At 44.2% G+C, this 18204-nt stretch overlaps 1 protein-coding gene across 1 annotated transcript in view; it reads right to left on the bottom strand.

The window, feature by feature from the left end:
- Positions 1-11354: 11354 nt before the first annotated feature.
- Positions 11355-18204, bottom strand: part of LOC106744884 (protein timeless homolog) — a 113113-nt gene continuing 106263 nt past the window's right edge. Inside the window, exons 22-28 of the mRNA XM_014620009.1 lie at positions 17991-18125; positions 15391-15615; positions 14348-14632; positions 14162-14275; positions 13743-13871; positions 13448-13543; positions 11355-13361 (exon numbers count right to left, since the gene is read on the bottom strand). Coding sequence (XP_014475495.1) covers positions 13132-13361; positions 13448-13543; positions 13743-13871; positions 14162-14275; positions 14348-14632; positions 15391-15615; positions 17991-18125 — 1214 coding nt within the window. The 3' untranslated portion in view covers positions 11355-13131. The remainder of the gene's footprint in view (positions 13362-13447; positions 13544-13742; positions 13872-14161; positions 14276-14347; positions 14633-15390; positions 15616-17990; positions 18126-18204) is intronic.

Genomic DNA, 18204 nt, shown 5'->3' with positions numbered 1-18204 from the left:
TTGCGTCGCATCCGCTGTGCGCGTGTCGAGATTCAATAGTCGTTGGGCCGATGACGCACGCGTTCGCCACGCAACGCCCGAACAATGACGTACCACTCCCGGCTTTGACATATCGACGTGTGCTGACGACACAGGTGACGTTACCGATGCAACTAACCTACCGTAATCGAAAACATAATGGTGCATCAAACATAACCGGAGACTGGTAAATCTTTGAATCGGGATAACACGATGAGCGAGCTGGTCGCGGTGCCGAGCGTAACCTGGAGGTCGGCTCGTGCGAGCGTGGCCTCGGGAGACCACGGACGACTTCGGCCGCGTATGCTCGCCTGTTAACTGCGAACCTTATCAGCCGGCCGTTTGCGACACATCGGCCCCAGCAAGCCCACGTCGAATTGACAACTGGACGTCTACGTTTAGATGCGCAGGATCAGGTTTGAGAGGCGTTTCTTTCCCGCTTGTTACCGCGGCGAGAAAGGAGGAGAACGGCCTAAAGGAGGAAAGAAACCTTCTTTTTGACAACGATAGTCTGCCGAATCGCCAGGTATCGCAGAAACGTCGATCACGCCGATAAAACGCGTCGTCGAGCGCATCTATAAAAAGCTAACTCGGCATTTATTTTCAATTATAAATTGAAATGTTAACGCCAATGGCAACTTGGATTCTTATAAGAGATCGCACTAGCTGGGAGCGGCAAGAAAAGAAGTGTGTCAATGCGTAATACGAATTATACTTACATATTTTACAACAATTACGCCCTTTCAGATCCATCTGTCGTTTGCGACGCGATGTATCGCCGCGCGATATAAACCGCGGGAAAGCATTTGTTAGCGGAGGAAATCCGCGAGTCTGGCATTGACGTTGATTTACAACCGAACGTCGCCGTCCCGATGATCTTGCAAATCTGCAAATCGAGATCACGGGGATCCCCCTCGGTGTCGACTTCGTGGAAATGTCTCGCCGTAATTAACGTCATTCGGACCGCGGCGAAACGAGCGGCGGTAGCGACGGCCGACGGGAGATATCCTCCTATGAACAATGGCCAAATGTTAATTGTTGTTAATAAAGAGTCATGTATGTTGCTGTTGCAACGGCGAGCAGAGCCGCGGAAGAGGCTGCACCTGTACCAGCCGTGCGCGAAGCGCAAACACACCTGAAACCTTTGACCTTTTCATCGACGCTCGCCCCCTACCGCCCGCCGACCATCGATCTCTCCCTTTCGTCCACCCCTTCGAGCCCTTCGTCAACCGCGATCGGGCGTCGCCGCTGCAGCGAAATGTCGCGCACGAAAAGCGACGGCGAGTCAGGACGCCGGATTCGATAATTCGAGGAGAAATGTATGCACAGTTTGCAATGTAATGTGTGAAATAAAGAAGCGTTGAGTCCCGTCAGAATGTTGGAAACGCGAGCCCGCATTTTATGGGGATAAACATTTCAAGCGATCACGTTGTCGTGACAAGATTTCACGTAATGAGGAAAAATCGTGAGAAATTTACTTATACGATATAAGGCTTATTTCACGGAAACGAATCTTATTTTTGTGAGATAAACCTTATTTCTCCCCACTCTCTCTTTCTCTCCCTCCGTGAAATAACTAAACCTTGTATTCCGCAAATAAAAGTTTAAATACTACGACCTGCGAACGCATAACATTTTGCAATGTAAGATTAGGAAAGGATTATTTCCATTAAAAAATTATTTACGTTCTAATAAACTGTACTTTCACAACTAATCCTTGAAGCCGAGTAATCCCGCGGGCGCAAGCAGAGAGTTGATCCTTCCCTGGCGTTTCTGCAAGGCACGCTATACATATATACCTTGGCTTTAATTGCAACGGGGAACATAGCGCGCGTTATCCGCCTATCTCGCGGCAGGCGGAAGGTTCGTTGGGTGTATAAGGGGAACGGGTTTGGCCCGGTCCTTAATAGCCATCAATCATCACCAAAATTCGGCAACGTGTCGGACAACACGAGCGGCAGGATACCATCACCAAAGTAGAGTTCTCCGGGACCACGGGGCTGCGGGAGCACGGGGACGAGGGGAAGGACCGAGTGAGACGTGGAACCCGTTCGATACTTCCGAAAACTCGGCCCAACCACTCTACGCTCCCGATTGCATTCACACGAATTCACCGTGTCACTAATACAAATTCGAAGAACGCGCGGACCTGAACGTCAGCGGACGAGCGAGCAAGAAGCAGAACGAGACGCGCTGCACGCGAAGTCCCAGAGCGAAACTTGAAAGATGCGCCGAGGAAAATGACACAGTTGGCGAAAATAAATTCTTTTTTACCTGTAGATCGAGCGCGTTCCTAAGTGGAGGTGGGAGAAAGAACGGGCGAATTCAGTCCGCAGCGGGAAGGGAGTTCTTTTTCCTCCGGCAAGAGTGAGATGGATCTGGCCGGGCAGATGCACTTGGACGAAATCTCGGGGAGCGGAACTGGCGGTTCCCGAGCCGGCAATTATCTGTTGTCTGGCTGAGGAGAAAATCAACCGTAGCTCGGCTGCGGGAGCAGCGTCAAAGGTTTCAGCCAGAGGTAACGGAAGTAAAACGCAAGCGATCCGAGAAGCTCTTTTAGAAGGTACACCGAGAGAGAACCCGACCAGGTGCATGAGATTGTTTGGAAAGAGGTAATACGCCAGGTACGTGGTGTGTGCACGAGGCATCATGTGTGCCTTATCATTTCCTAGATCGAAAAATTAGATGATTTTCAACCTCGCATGTATACATACAAAATCGATACCGTTGTAATTAGAGCCGATGTAACTTTACTATTATCATTCGAGTTACACGATTTTCGATCTTAATCGTATATGCATAAGATTGAAAATCGAGTGACTCGATTTAGGGAATGATTAGACATACATGAAGCAGTACATGCTGAAATGAAGAAGAAGAGGCACGATAAATACAGTCTGAATATTGCGAAATCATTGGGCCAATTTTCCGTTCAGTAGATTTTAATCTTAACTTAGATTCACGCGCAATTAAAATCGATGAACAGATTTCACTTGTGAAATATATGACATGATTTTGTGACTCGTGAATCTTTTAGCCAAATCGAGATCTAGATTATTTCTATTCTTCCTCTAGATGACTCTTAAACAAATTGTAAAATACTTCCTTTATAAAATCTAACTTCGCTTTCTTCTTCCCGCGAAAGATTGTTTTCCTGTTACCTTCATTCTAACTGTCGTCACACACGTCCGTATGTATGGAAGGATTAGATGAGTTCTTGACGTCCCGATATTTCCTGCCCATTCGTCCAGCCACCGTAAGAAATCGGAAAATATATACAGTCGTAATAAATGGTCATGGATACATCAGCGGCAGATTTCAATTAGACCCGGCCGGGCACGTTTCGCCTCTCGTCCGATGCAACGGCCGATACAGCTAACGCGAGACTGTCGGCAAAGCGGAAGTGGAACGTCCGAGGATCAAGCAGGGAGCAGCGAGAGGAAGCCGGCGACTTTTGCTATCCATAACTCTCGGGAGCGTGTAATTAGATATCAAGTTCTATTTCGCTCGCTTTACGGCAAAGCCTATATTTGAGTTCAAACTCCCGCGAACCTCGCGCCGGTCGTCCAGGCCGCGAAGATTTACACGGCACTTAAATAGAGAGTGTCGAATCCGAAGCGCGCTAGAAAGTTGTCATTTGCATTTCAAACGAACCAGTCTAATGACACGTTGGTGACATCTATTTGCTTGCATAAATCATGTACGCGCCGTCGAGTGGCCGAGACGCGCGCATGGAACTCGCCGAGGAAGGAAACCTACGTCCCACGCGTCCCGGCACTTCAGCACTTGTCCTTAAGTACAAGGTTGTTCGCGTACGCGTTCGAAAATTGTTCTTTATGCGCGCACGAAGCGCACGCAATGTATCTGGAAACGAGTGAGTAGAAAGTTGCGGTGGGCTGTCGCTTTCAGCGATTTATAATCTGCGGTGCAGTTCGAGATCTATTTGTAACTTAACGTGCCGTGCGACACACAGTGTTTTCCGTAAGAAAGTGCACAGCTTTAATTCAAGACGATTTGACCGTAGTGTTATCTGTTATGTAACGTTGGAGAGATTGAAGCGCGTCCGTTCGCACGGTATATACTTTGTCGTCGTTCCGGGCGTTACCTTTTGTTACAGTGGAAATTTTCATAATGAGTGTAAAGTATCTCAAACATTGCGATTGCGGTATTGCTAGTTTTATTATGCAAAAGGACCAAAATTAATATATACTCGGGTTTCACGATGGCTTAAAAAAAATTCAAGTTATTCATTCAGAAGTGGGTGAAACAGTACAAAATAGGAATATTGGAATAAGGAATATTGACGACCTAAAAGGGTTTAACCCCGTACGGTGGGGAAAAACGATTATTCGCCCCACGGAACCCCCATCCGCAGATTTTGGCCCCGGGAGCCCCGACCGAAGTGTTTCATTCATAAGCGTGAAAAGTTCCCTTTAAAAAAATGTCTTTAGACGATCTATCAAAAATCTTTATCCTCATTGACTTTTTCCGGGGGGAAACTTTTTATTTTATCTAGCATTCTTTGTTTTATGTATTCTTTTCTATTCTATTCTACTGATCACCATACAAATGACAAGCATCTGTCACCGGTATCACATTATTCCTCACGGATAAAACGGAATTGCGATATGATCTTAGCTGAGCCTTATCGAACATTATCGAGACATGTATATATGTATATATGCAATTCTCAGATCGCCCGTCGCAACATACGTAATTGTCCATTGTACATGTATCCGGGGAATATGCGAAACAAGAGCCAAATTATCTTTCGTGCACTCGCGCGTAACCAACGTCGTGTTTCTCTCGCGCGAGCAGGCCACGACTGAACATCCTCATGTGACAGTTAAGTTTCGATTTTTCAGATATGACTACTTGCCAAACATGAATCGGAAGACCAAGGATGACGAAGCACACAAGAAGGAGCACACGTTGTCCATCACACGTTGCCTGTTCCTGTTGGCAGCGCTCAAATACGGCCGAATGTGGCCCGCTGAATGTTGTGGCTCGTTTTCGACGTATAAAATAGTGTTCTTAACGGGCTTAGTGGTTATCTTGATAGGAATATTAATTCTGAATATATTGTCGGGGATCTTGGCAATTATAGCGGGCATTGATATAGACGAGGTTGCTGATATTATCGGGATACTCACTACGCAAATCGGGGGCTTATTAAAATGGTGTTATTGTATATTAAGGAACAGGGAGATCTTCGATATCGTGGTGAAATTGGAAAAGTGTCATTTGCTTTGCCAACGCGTCGATGATGCTAACGAAGGTATGTGAGTATTGTCAACATAATCGTCGGTCGTATATTCATATATATATAATTTTATGTAGATCTATCCTTGATGCAATTTTTGTAGTACATGTATTATCGATTCAAAAATATCGAAAAAAATTATGCTTTTTGCTCGCCTTATAGGCATTTTGAAGCTCTATCTTTCCACGCTTCCCACGTAAGCGCGATCAATTTTTTGATATTATATGATATTATATGACATATGAAGTTTTACTTTCCTTCCATCAGTCTTTAATATTTATTTTTATATACCAAGATTACTGAAATAATAATGTTTTAGGGAGTGAAATTTATAAGAATGAAATCGAACATGCACGGCGGTACGTCAACATTTTCTTCTGCTGGTGGATGTCCAATTTGGACTTTGCTGCTGTTCAGTGGTGCATCGTTCCGGTAGTGCTAGGAAAATACAAGATTTACACCATCAATGATACATTTACAGACAGAGATTTGCCTTATATCGGGTGGTTTCCGTTAGATACTCATAATGTTTATATTTATATTTTTCTATATATGATACAGACAATCGGAATATTTTCTTGTCTATTTGCGATTTGCTGTTATGATTCTTTTTACGTTTCAATGATGATTATCATTTGCGCACAATTACAATATATCAATACGACGCTGAGTACAATGAATCTCGCTGAGGACAAAAAACGGTATCGTTGTTACATCATTATCGTCCACACGTTTGATTCTCTTATGTAATTTATTTAATGACATAGATTAATTTTTTATTGAATAAATGTTAAACGTTGTACTTGCAGCGCGTCAGAAGCGGTATCCATTTTCAAGAAAAAATTAAAGAATTGCGCGAAATGCCACGCAGAGATTATAAAGTAATATTTCCCCACTTTTTTCAATAATTATAACGATTGAAACAATTCTTTCATAGAAACTTTCACGTAACATTATGTAAAGTTAATTTTCGAAAATTCTCTCTCTCTCTCTCTCTCTCTCTCTCTGTATTGGAAAATTCTGAAATATAATCATTTGTGAGTAGCAATACTTCTGAAGAGAAATATGTGATTTTAGATTTATAGAGATGTTCCAAACTTTTGCCAGTCCGATGATGTTTGCGCAATGCATCGAAACATTATTTGTCATTTGTTTGGTTTCATTCGAAGCATCAGCGATTAAATTTACGGTACGATTTAATCTACTGGTGTATTTGGTTTATGGATATTTCATTGCATTTTACATACATTTTGTGTGTTTCTATCTGAAGTTTTGACAATTAAAATACAAAATCCAACAGATGGACAAAAATAATATATTTGCATTGTTCAAACTGTTCGGATATTTCTTAGCCGCTTCTTTACAATTGGGCTCCTTTTGTTTCATCGCCACTCGAGTTGAACACTTGGTTAGTTGTATACACTAAACTACTGAATGTTCTAAAAATTCATCTTTTTATAACGAATTCGTAAAAATTTTCCAAATAAAATCTACGCAGTAAAATATTGAAATTTTTAAAAGTCAAAAGTATTGTTATATTAATTTCAACCTGTTGTATTTTACTTCAGGCATCACAAATTCATCATTCAATATATTCCTGCGGATGGGAGATTATGATTTTCGAACAGAAGGAAGAACTGTGTACCAAGAAGCAATTTAAGTGCAACGATATTAATCAATTAGTACAGATGATAATGACACAAGCACAGAGACCGATTATCTTGACTGGCGGTCCGTTTTACGTACTTTCAATGGAAACTTTCAGAGCCGTAAGCAATCCGAAATTTGTCCATATCTTGGGTCTTATTCTATTCCCGTAGATCCGTAGATCTTTAACATAATCTGGGAAAAATTTCTTGTATACAAGTGTGCGATAATTTTCTCGGGATCACACACATATATACATATAACAAATAATTGCAAATTTTCCTCTTAAATACATGTGTACAATTTATGTTACAGATCCTTAGTCTGGCATTGTCAAACTCCATAATGTTACGTCAACTCTCTAGTCAGAATGAGTGAATAAAAGGCAGCAGCTGCTTATCATTATCAAAAACAAATCATTACATTTGTAATACAAAAGACAATTATAAATATCTTTCCATATGATACTGAAATTATACAAGCACTATGTATATATGATAGTTCGATAGAGGATAATATATTCCATAAATTATACAAAACGTGTCAATAAGATTCTTGGGCATCAGTCGGTGGCCCAAATCTCATGGCACGAAGGAACTTTTAAAAACTCGGCGAATCTATCGAGGTCGACGAGTAATCTGTCAGCGGCACCTGGGATACGTCTTCCTTCAGAGCTCTTCTCGTCACGATTGTCCAGGATATCCTGCAGAAATTCCTTGATCCATTCCAGTATATTTCCTCGTGTCCGATTTATCACAAGATTTTCTTTCTACGGGAGTTTCCACATTAATTTTTACCGTCAACGCTTCGATTCCGCGTAACGACGATCCCCGATAGCTCTCGATCGAGAAAGCGCATTATTTTTGTAGCCTGTATCGTCAGCTGCAGCCGGCACTTATTACCAGTCCCCATGGTACAATTTTATCGTACAGTATGGCGGAATGTCCTTCGCAACTCTGTCGGGTATCGTAAATATCTTAGATTACGGTATTCGTTGTTCGTGATTTGAAGGATCACGACATATGCCGACTCACGCTGCTCGATTAAATCGACAAATCTCACGAGAAGCAATGCTTCGGCCTCGTCTTGCGATCGCGGCGTATTTTTCGCGGTGACTTGAACAGTTTCTCAGATAAGTCGTCACATCCTTTTATTTCATTCTGTTCTTTTTTTCCCCTTTCCAAGTAATATGCAAATCACTGCTACCCATCCTTTTTCTCGGCAAGGAGACGCGGTGTTAACTCGAAAACCAAATTGAATACAAGTTGAATAATTATACAACCGTGTAAATAATTGTCGGTAACTTCTTTCTGTTTCACTACTTCTCTTTCAACAAACTCGCTCCGTCGAGGCCCGCCGCTTTCGTAATTCGGGGATTTTCGAATTTCTTCTCGTGTTTGTCGGTAGCTGAACTTTCAGTCCCGTCAGAATTACAGCCAGCTTGCGTTTCCCACGATGATTTACCTTTGTGCAATGCATGGAAACGATGTGAACTTTTCTCGAGTAAATGTTCATCAGCGTGTAAAGGACGTTACGTAACGAAGCGTCGTATTACGCGCCCGTACGTACGTATGCAAATCGAAAAATATATACAGTCGTAATAAGTACTCATAGATACATCAGCGACAGATTTCAATTAGATTCGGCCGAGCACGATTCGCCTCTCGTCCAATACAGTTAACGCGATACTATCGGCAAGCGGAACTCGAGCGTCCAAGGACCAAGCAGGGGGCAGCAGGAGGAATCCGGCGACCTTATTTCCGGGTAGCTCTCGGAAGCGTGTAATTGGATATAAGTTTTACGCCTTATAAGTTTCACGCCGAAACTTATACTTGATGCTTCGCGCCTGCCGCCTAAGTCGCGGCAAAAGTTTATGCGGCACTTAATTAGAGAATATATCCAATGCACGCTGCAAATGCTATTTGCATTTCAAATAGAACGATGCAGTGACACGTTGGTGACATTTATTTGCTGGGAAAGGAAACCGTGTCCCACGCATCCCGGAAGCTTTAATATAACTTACCCTTAAATATAAGGTTGCTCGCGTATACGATTGTTCTATGGGCCTGCACGAAGCGCACGCGATATATCCGAGCAGGAATGACGGGTTGCGGTAGATTGTCGCTTTGAACGATCTACAATCGACGGCGAAATACGAGATCTATTTGTAATTTGCCATGCAATATAATTGCACGTACAGCCGTGACAGTGGATTTTATTTTTCTTTCTGTTATTGTGACGTCTTCTCTTTCTACGAGCAAAGCTCTCCTCTGAATTCAAACTTCTCTGAAATTTTACCGCAAATTTTCAATCGTCTTAAACGACCTCGAGAGACCGTCGTGAGAACAATTGATCTATCATGTTTGATTTATCGTATGAATTAATCGTTTAAATTATCGTGAGAAATTCTCCCTTCAAGGTCTTCCCTAAATTCTTTTCCTCATTGACTTCTTAGGCGGCGGAACATTTTTTATCTCACCCAGAACTTTTTGTTCTGTACACTTTTTTTTTATTTGACGGTCGCACACAAATCATGAACGCGTTTGTCGCTCGTATCATATCGTTCCTTACTGATAAAGTGACAATCTGTCGTGCGATCTTAACCGAACTATATGTGTACACGCATGTATGTAATTCTCAGGTCGCCTGTCGTAACATACGTAATTGTCCGTTGTACATGTATCCGGGGAATATGCGAAACAAGAGCAGAATTATCCTTCACGTACTCGCACGTAACCACTATCATGCCTTGCTTGCGCGAACGAATCGCGACTGGACGTTCTTATGCGACGATCGTGCTCCGTGATTTTTCAGGTATAACCACCTGTGCCAGGCATGAATTGGAAGAGTCAGGATGACGAAGCATGCAAGGGAGAACACGCGTTGTCCATCACACATTGCATCCCGTTCCTGCTGGCAGCACTGAAATACGCCCAAGTGTAGCCCGCTAAGTCATTCCCGATGTGTAAAATAATGCTCTTAATGGGCTTAGTGGCTATCATATAGTAATAATTCCGAATCTATCGTCTCGGAAATCGCAATTATAACGAACAGAAATGCAGATGAGTTTGCTGATGTTATCGGTGCTCACTATGAACGTCGGGGGCATATTAAAATGATGTTATTGTATAACAAGAAACAAAAAGATCTTGTGATGAATTTGGAAAAGTTTGCTTTGCTAACATATCGATGATACTAATGAAGGTACGTGAATATCGTCAGGGTAAGTCAGTCGTATATTTATTTATATCGATTAGTACAAATGATGATGATGCAAGGCACAGAGACCGATTGTCACGACCGGCTGCCTATTTTATGTATTTTCAATGGAAATATTCACAGCTGTAACTAGAAATTTACGTAGAAACGAATTAAGGGAGCAAAAAAGTCCTATACAGACAAGAGTTTTACGTGTTGTTTGCAAAATGATCTAGGACTTTTTTGTTCACCTCGATCCGTTCCACTCCCTCACGAAGTTTGTCTCTATTGGACATCTTGGTATATGTTATCCGATATAATACTGAAGTCAAAACTATGTATATGATAGTGATCGATGGTAATATATTCCACAATTACAATGGCAATTTACAAAAAATAATTCTCTTTTATACATAATTTCGACGACGAAGTCTGTACGATTGAATGTTGCTATTATTAGCAGCTGTCGTATCAAATGTGAATTGTTAATAGAAACCTCCTAACCTACTTTTACTTATACTTACCTGATAAGACGCCGACCGGCAGATAATTCGCGCAGTTCGAGCGCGCACAGATACAGTGATACGCTGATTATGCTAATCCCGTGTTGTTATTAAATAATCCGAGTCTCGTCATCCGTGAGTCTCAATTATCGTGACGAGTAATGCGAGAGCTTTAAGCTTCATGAACTTTTAAAAAATTATAATTGTATTCGTTCATTCTTCATTACTGCTTGACATATTTTTGGCACACGTTTCCAGATTACCGCAGTAATAATCAAGTTATAACAAACTCGCTCGAATACATTCAATAAATTCAACCAGGCGTTTTTTACAGATGTCAACTGCATATACAGATATCAATTAGTGTTATCGCTAATCAATTACTCCCGATATTACAAGAGAATGGAATTTCCCATTCATGACTCGTGCAAAAGAGGCACAATGGGCTCTGTCTACGTGCCACAGACGGATCTTCTACGAGGATCATCTTTCGTTTTCCGTATTATTATTATTATTGTCATTATCATTATTACTATTACTACCTGCGCAAAGCATTACAACAATAACACGCCGAGCGAATATTCGGATAAAAAAAAGTACTTATTCGAATATCGGAACTCGGATATCAGGTTTACGCGCTGAAGGCGCATCGTATTATTAGACTTCGTATCGCATGCGAGCATTCCCGTTCGTTTCTCGAGGCTTGCCGCTCTGCCGCTCCCCCCCNCCCCCCCCCCCCCCCCCGCCGTTGAATCTGCCGGTCTGAAACGTGGGGCGGGAAAAAGACGGTGGGGGCGAGTACGGCCGAGTGGGGACAAAGAGAGAGGATGCCATCCACCTACAACCGTATAAGGAGCCCGCGCTTCTATCAGGGGAGCATGAGAGTACGAAAGCCGCGGGCTACTAGCTCCTACGCATGTTATCTTATCACGGCGCTACATGCCACTTCTGAGGAATATTGATTCGCGAGTGGACTCGCCGCGATCCGGTCCACCTCTCGCAGCGACATGCGTGCCTGGCAAGCAAAAGTTGAGATTAGAATGCACGTGGTCACCCTTCTGGAATTCGGTCGGTCTATAGTGACGAAGATGGGAACTCGATCGACGTCGGTGGCTACGACGACGTCGTGGCCACCGACGACGACGTCCGACGCTCTCGCGTTTCGTACCTGGACGCAAGCGGTGATATCGAACTTCAACTGTTACTGTTATTCACCTGGAAGGATCGCCGATATATTTACGCCGGCGCTTTTATCACTCCACGTTGCGACGTGGAGCGACGTGCTCGCCGTTGGATCTTGACAAGGGCATGCGGCGAAAGGATACACCTGTTTCGTCTCATCACCGCCGTTGATAATTCAAATTAATTAACACTTTTACTTTGTCAGATTTAATTTATCTCATCTCTCGCTTGCCACGTCGGCCCTTTATCGCATCGCTCGAGTGAAACGAGAACCTCGGGAAGGTACGAGGGAACGAGACGTGATCTCTTATCGTCGAGCAAGCGAGAGACGATCAGCTTTCCTCGAGGTGCGCGCGCGTCTCGCCGAGTTCGCGGGAATTCGTACAGCCAGGTGTAGCTTCGCGCATTGTGTCATACGTAAGAATATGTTCGCGACTAGGTTGGCGGGCTAGGTTTTTCACGATTCTTGGCCCGCCATGATCGCCTGGTCGCGTATCCGCGGCTCGCGAAGTCCTTGCGGCGACATTACGCGTCGTTTCACGTTGCTCCGACGGTCGGCGGCGCGTCATCGTTAGCCGTCAAAGGTGCTATTGAAAAAGACGAGGGCTGGTCTTTCGTCGCGCGATTACGTCTCGATGCACACGTACGTATCGTTAACACTCGCCAAGACTCCTCACCTGCCCATCAAAAGACGTAAAGTCATCCACATTGGCCAACCGCGGAGCCGGGGAACATACGGCCGAGGAGACGTCCGACCGGCCGCGGTGCAGCCGCGCCGTCGACGATGCGCGCACACACCAGTCGCGCTCGCATGTTCTCTTCGTCGTTACTTGGCGAAATGTGGACGCCTTTCGGGAACTGTTTTTCTTGGCACCCTGAAGTGTACCCCGGGCGCGACTGATCGCCCGTAAGGGCGTATCGCGACCGACGAGAACACGCGGGACCTTGACGAAGTTCACAAGCGCGCGGCTGTTGAACCGGGTTTACCCGCGGGTTTCGCCGGTAGGTAAAGCCGATACCTGTTCACGGAGGTTTCCTTGCCGTCGACGCGTCTCACCTTCCCAACTGAAGCTAACAGGACGATAATAACGATGGGATCCCGAAAATATTATCGGGCAAACAGCGGGGCGCTCTGAAGTCTCTCGTGAGATTTTTGCGATCTCGATGATTAATAATGCGATCGACATTCGCTTGATTTCTCATCACCGGCTTATTACTTTTTCATAGTTGAAAAGCGTGTGAAACGGTGGTTAGATTAGACTTGAAATGTTTGAGCGAACTGAAACTACTGTATAACGAATAATTGAGATTAGAAAGCGACTAATCTTCCTCGTCGCTGATTATTACGCGAGATGATTTAGGTCGTCCCGATCGCACGTCGGACGTCGACGCCTCGTCATCGCTGATCACCATGCGAACGCCCTTTTCCCCGATATTTTCATCCCTCAGCGATCCCGTCTCATCGTCGCTGTCGAGTAACCGACGTTTCTTCTTCAACGGTTCAGCCGTATCGGAAGAATCGGACGTGTTTCTTTCCACTTGGCTGATATCTGCAAAATACACGGGAAACCTTGATCTTGACGCGGCTCGCTAAGTGTCAATTGATTCTTGGTTCTTATCAGCACACGTTACTGACCGTTTTTATCATCGACGTTCCTTTCGATCTCCATTTCGGATTCGGAGGAATCGTCAAGTATGATCGCACGACTTCTCGCTTTGCTCTCAGCATTTTCTGAAATTGTCGCGTAAAAGTTATCGCGTGACTGTTGAAATTTCGAACCGGCTCGTCGTACCGGTGAAACTATTTCGCTCGTCGGTAAATTCACGCTGAAGAAAAAGCGGCTCGCCGGTTTACGTGCTCGAATGACAGAGGGCGAGAAAGTGTAATCCTCGTTCCCTGGAAAAAAAAGTACCAGTTGATAACGACATACCTGCGCTGATTTTTCCCACAACTTCGGCATCGTCGTTTTCCTCGTGCAGCATCGGAGACCCCTTGGATTTTTTATGTAATTGCGTTTCGACAATCGGTTCTGATTGTCTGGAAGTTGACGGCACTGGTTCTGAAAGCAGCTCGATTTCGACAGATTCCTACTGTACTTCACGTACAAATAATCACACATGCTACAACTATGCGCACAACAGAACATGTTGAATAATATTTCACGAAAAACGAAAGACTGAACAAAGACTTTCCAGAAGCGGATGTTTGCAGGTGCGAACTCGAATTTCTCAACGTCTCAATCGTCAGATCGCGCGCGCGCTCGTCGCACAACTTTTCAGACTTGAGAAAAGAATTCTACAGTGGAAATTCTTCCGATAATGTTATCGAGTTAAATGAAACGCAGCTGACCTTTAGTTGCGAAGAACTTCTTAACATTTTCAAACACGTCGGCATCGTCCTCGCTGTCGTTCAACTTCTCGTCGGTGTCGGAGTGATCTCTGCTGCGCAGTTCCGCCTGCGTATCTACAAAAGGCGCTTCGATGAGTGATCGTCATGCGCGCCGTCGTTCGCGAAAAACGTCTCGAATTCACTTACCCGCGACGACAAATTCACCGGCTAAAACATCCCCAATGAGTTTGTAACGTTTCTGAATCGTGGTTGTAAGCATATTCGCCGGGACGCGCCAATAAGATTCCTGGGCATCAGCCGGTGGCACAAATCCCATGGCACGGAGGAGCTTTTGAAAACTCGGCGAATCCATCGCGGCCGACGAGTAATCTGTCAGCGGCACCAGGGGTATGCCTTCGAAGCTCTCCTCGTCACGATCGTCCAGGATATCTTGCAGGGATTCCTTGATCCATTCCAGCGCCTCCCTCATGTCTGATTTATCACGAGATTTTTTTTTCCACGGGATTTTTCACATTAATTTTTACCGTCAACGCTGCGATTCCGCAATGACGGCGATCCCCCGATCGCTCTCAATCGAGAGGANAGAGAGAGAGAGAGAGAGAGAGAGAGAGAGAGAGAGAGAGAAAGAGAGCGTTATTTTTTTAGCACATATCGTTAGCTGCTGTCAGCGCATATTATCAGTTCGCGCGTTGCCTCGTTATTATACGCGGGGTTCGCGGATATTTCACGATGCGAATTTTATCGCACAGCATCGCGGTGTTGTTTCGCAACTCTGTCGTAAATATCGTAGATAGGTATTCGTTGTTCGCGAGTTGAAGGATCGCGATATACGCGGACTCGCGCGGCTCGATTAAATCGACAAATCTCGCGAGAAGCAATCGGCCCCGTTTGAGAATCGCGGCATATTTCTCGCGGTGACTTGAGAAACAGTTTCTCCGACAAGTCATTACTTCCTTTTTTCTCGTGCCGTTCTTTTTTTGCTCTTTTCACGTAATGGCTCCTGCAAATCATCGCCATCCATCCCTTTCTCCAGCCGCGGGGAACATTTATCCTTACGTGTGACGTAGACGAGGGATAACGTTGCACGCGCCGCGCGCTTCAGCGACGAGTGCGCATTCATTAATCATAAGAAGGCGGATGCACGTCGGAAGGAGCCGAGAGAGAGAGAGAGAGAGAGAGGGGAAGAGGGAGAGGGGGGAGAGAAAGAGTGAGAGAGCAGCGATACTTACTTCTGTCGATGACGTCCTTCAAGAGGCCGAATAATTGTGCATCCGTGTAAACGATCGTCGGTAGCTTCCTCCTGTTTCGCTGCTTCTTTTTCGTCGGCTCGCTCCGTCGAGGCGCGCCGCCGTCGCGCTTCGAGGATTTTCGAGTTTCTTCTTCGTCTTCGTCGGTGGCTGAACTTTCGTTCCCGTCAGAATTACTGGCAGCTTGCGTTTCCCACGACGATTTACCTTTGCGCACAATGCATGGAAACGATGTGAACCTTTCTCGAGCGAGCGTTCATCAGCGTGTGTAAAGCACGTTACGTAGTAGCGTCGCGTTGCGCGCTCGTACATGCGTATTCGTTCGCGTGTGTGTACGAAGCATTTCACGTAACATTAAATCTCAAGCGCGATATATATATATATATATATATATATGTGCCGAAGCTCGTGCCAAATCTATAATATATCGAACGACGAATTGAAATCTTTTCTCTGAATCTCTCGCGTTAAAAGTACGCATGTCCGCGAATTACACAATCCATCGCTAAATTTAAAGAGGATTTTCTGGTTGCAGGCTTGATAAATGGGGTTTTTTGGGATTTTATTTTTCAGAAACCATTACTTCGTTCGATTTGAAATTTTGTGAGTACATTTATTTGCATTTTCCATAGCAAATTAATTTTTTTCAAAAATTAATATATATATTGTCTCGTTGCCGAGTCACAGGTCGCAACAATTCACTCTTGCGACAGTCTTCTGTTGATATAACGAAACCTATTTCTATTAATTGATCGCGTGTCAGCTTCTTCCGAGTTTCACATCAGATACGATAAAAGTCTATATAGATTATAATGGCGGGATATTCGATAAGTTAAATTTGATGAGATAAATTTGCTGTGTGGAACAACTGTATTTGTTCTCAGATAGTCCCATATGGGGGGCGAAATTGCATCAAAACATGACGCAGAGGGAAAATATTATTTCAAAGACACATATAAGGCAAACTTCTCGGCAATGCTTCATCTCACAGTTGTATATCTACGATACGAGGTATCTCAATGCATTGAATACAAATAAGGCATGAGAGAGGGAAAACAATATCCATGATAAATATGAAATTCCTCCCGGCACCATAATAGGAAGCTAAGGTGAGTGATATTGGTCCAAGAGCGAAGAAAGTGCGACTGGAATTCGCAGTTGCCGATATTAAATTACGAGATTTCATATACCACGATGATATTAACGAACTCTAAACACGTAACTGGACAATGTGCGGAAAATATTATTTCAAGTATTCTTCTTGGAAGAGATTGGACAACGTGAGTTTGTTTGAATAATTAGCGACGTATTGACGTTGACGTGCAAGATAGGAAAAAAAAGAACACTGTAAAATACTGCAAAATATTGTAATACTGTAAAAATGTTTTCGAGTTTTAAATTTTGCCCTCCCTCGGATAACAGTAGAATAATGTATATTCTATGATTGATTACCTTATAAATTCTCTCTTTCGTCGCGGTAATTAATTTCTAATGTAAACGTGACGGAAAAAAAAATGAAAAGTTCCTCGACAGCGATTTAAAAAAATGAATTTATGTATACACGTATTCATTTCATGTACACGTGTTAAGAAATCATGTAAAGCGTGATGTTATTATCGTTCGTCGCCACAAACAAGTGCGAGCGGATATTTCGGAAAGAACGACCGCACACGTGTTGTTATCCTTTACATGGTTGCATAAAAGATAACAATATATCGCGGATATATACGTTCGGCAGTTCGATACAGTTAAACCACCAGAATAGTATCCGGTTCACAGCGCATTCCAATTCTATATAATTTCAACCGCGCAAATTACTGCATAACCCGCGCGCAAACAGGGATTTAATATGAAAATACACAAATACATGTACCGTGATTTTCGAAATTGTGCGATGTTTCCGATATACGTGCCGGGATACCCGATTTCGCAAATTACACCTCTTGCGCGTACGTAGTCGAAACGTTTAATTTTCAAATCGATACTTCGAAAGATACCGATCCGTCGTAATATTAAACATTCCGCTCTATTCCGTGCGCGCGTATAAAGTGAGATACCTTCACCATCACAGCGCTACAGAGAGAAAGAAAAAGAGAGAGAATCAAAGAGCAGAATAATTCGNAATAAACCCCCCCCCCCTCCCTTCCGCCGCAGAAACGCTCCACTCTCGGGGGAACAGCAGAGGAAAACAGAAATGATCTCGCAAACATACGAGCGGACTTGTCTCCGTTGGTAATATCGGCGGAAGGGTCCTTTTCTTTTTTCTCTCTCTTTTTTTTTTCTTTCGTAAGAAATCGGAAGGAGAGAGCGAGAAGAGTCCTGTACAAATTGATCTTTGCTCCTTCTCGTTCCCTCCCTCTTGTCTTCTCCGCCTCGCGTCGTTCCGCTCCCCTCGTTGAAAACGAGTCGCTCTATGCAGTCGCCGGCAATCGCGTTACTAGAAGACTGATCGAATGGGAATAGTCGCGGAATCGGAGGATAGTAAGAAAGACAGATGCGAATGGAATGGGATGGGATTGGCCGGAACAAGGGGTGCTTCAGACCGGATCGTGATGAGGGAAGAACGAATGGTACACACTCACCCTGGTTGCTTTTTCTGGCTCGCTTTTTGCGCAGCTCCTTGCGATCCTGCGCCAATCCTAATTCCAAAAGCCTCTCCTTGATCTTCGGCTTCGGCCGCTTTATTCTAAGACCGGTGAAAATCAAATCCACCGGGTCTGTCGAGAAGAACACACGATGTAGTTTCGATTTTTACAGCGTCGTCGGCAGGCGCGCCGCAGCGCGGACGACGATAGG

The sequence above is a fragment of the Dinoponera quadriceps genome, unplaced genomic scaffold, assembly GCF_001313825.1.
Source record: "Dinoponera quadriceps isolate SergipeBrazil2010 unplaced genomic scaffold, ASM131382v1 scaffold1308, whole genome shotgun sequence".
Lineage (NCBI taxonomy): Eukaryota > Metazoa > Arthropoda > Insecta > Hymenoptera > Formicidae > Dinoponera > Dinoponera quadriceps.
The sequence above is the reverse complement of the archived record's forward strand: the minus strand, read 5'-3'. Positions and strand labels throughout refer to the sequence as shown.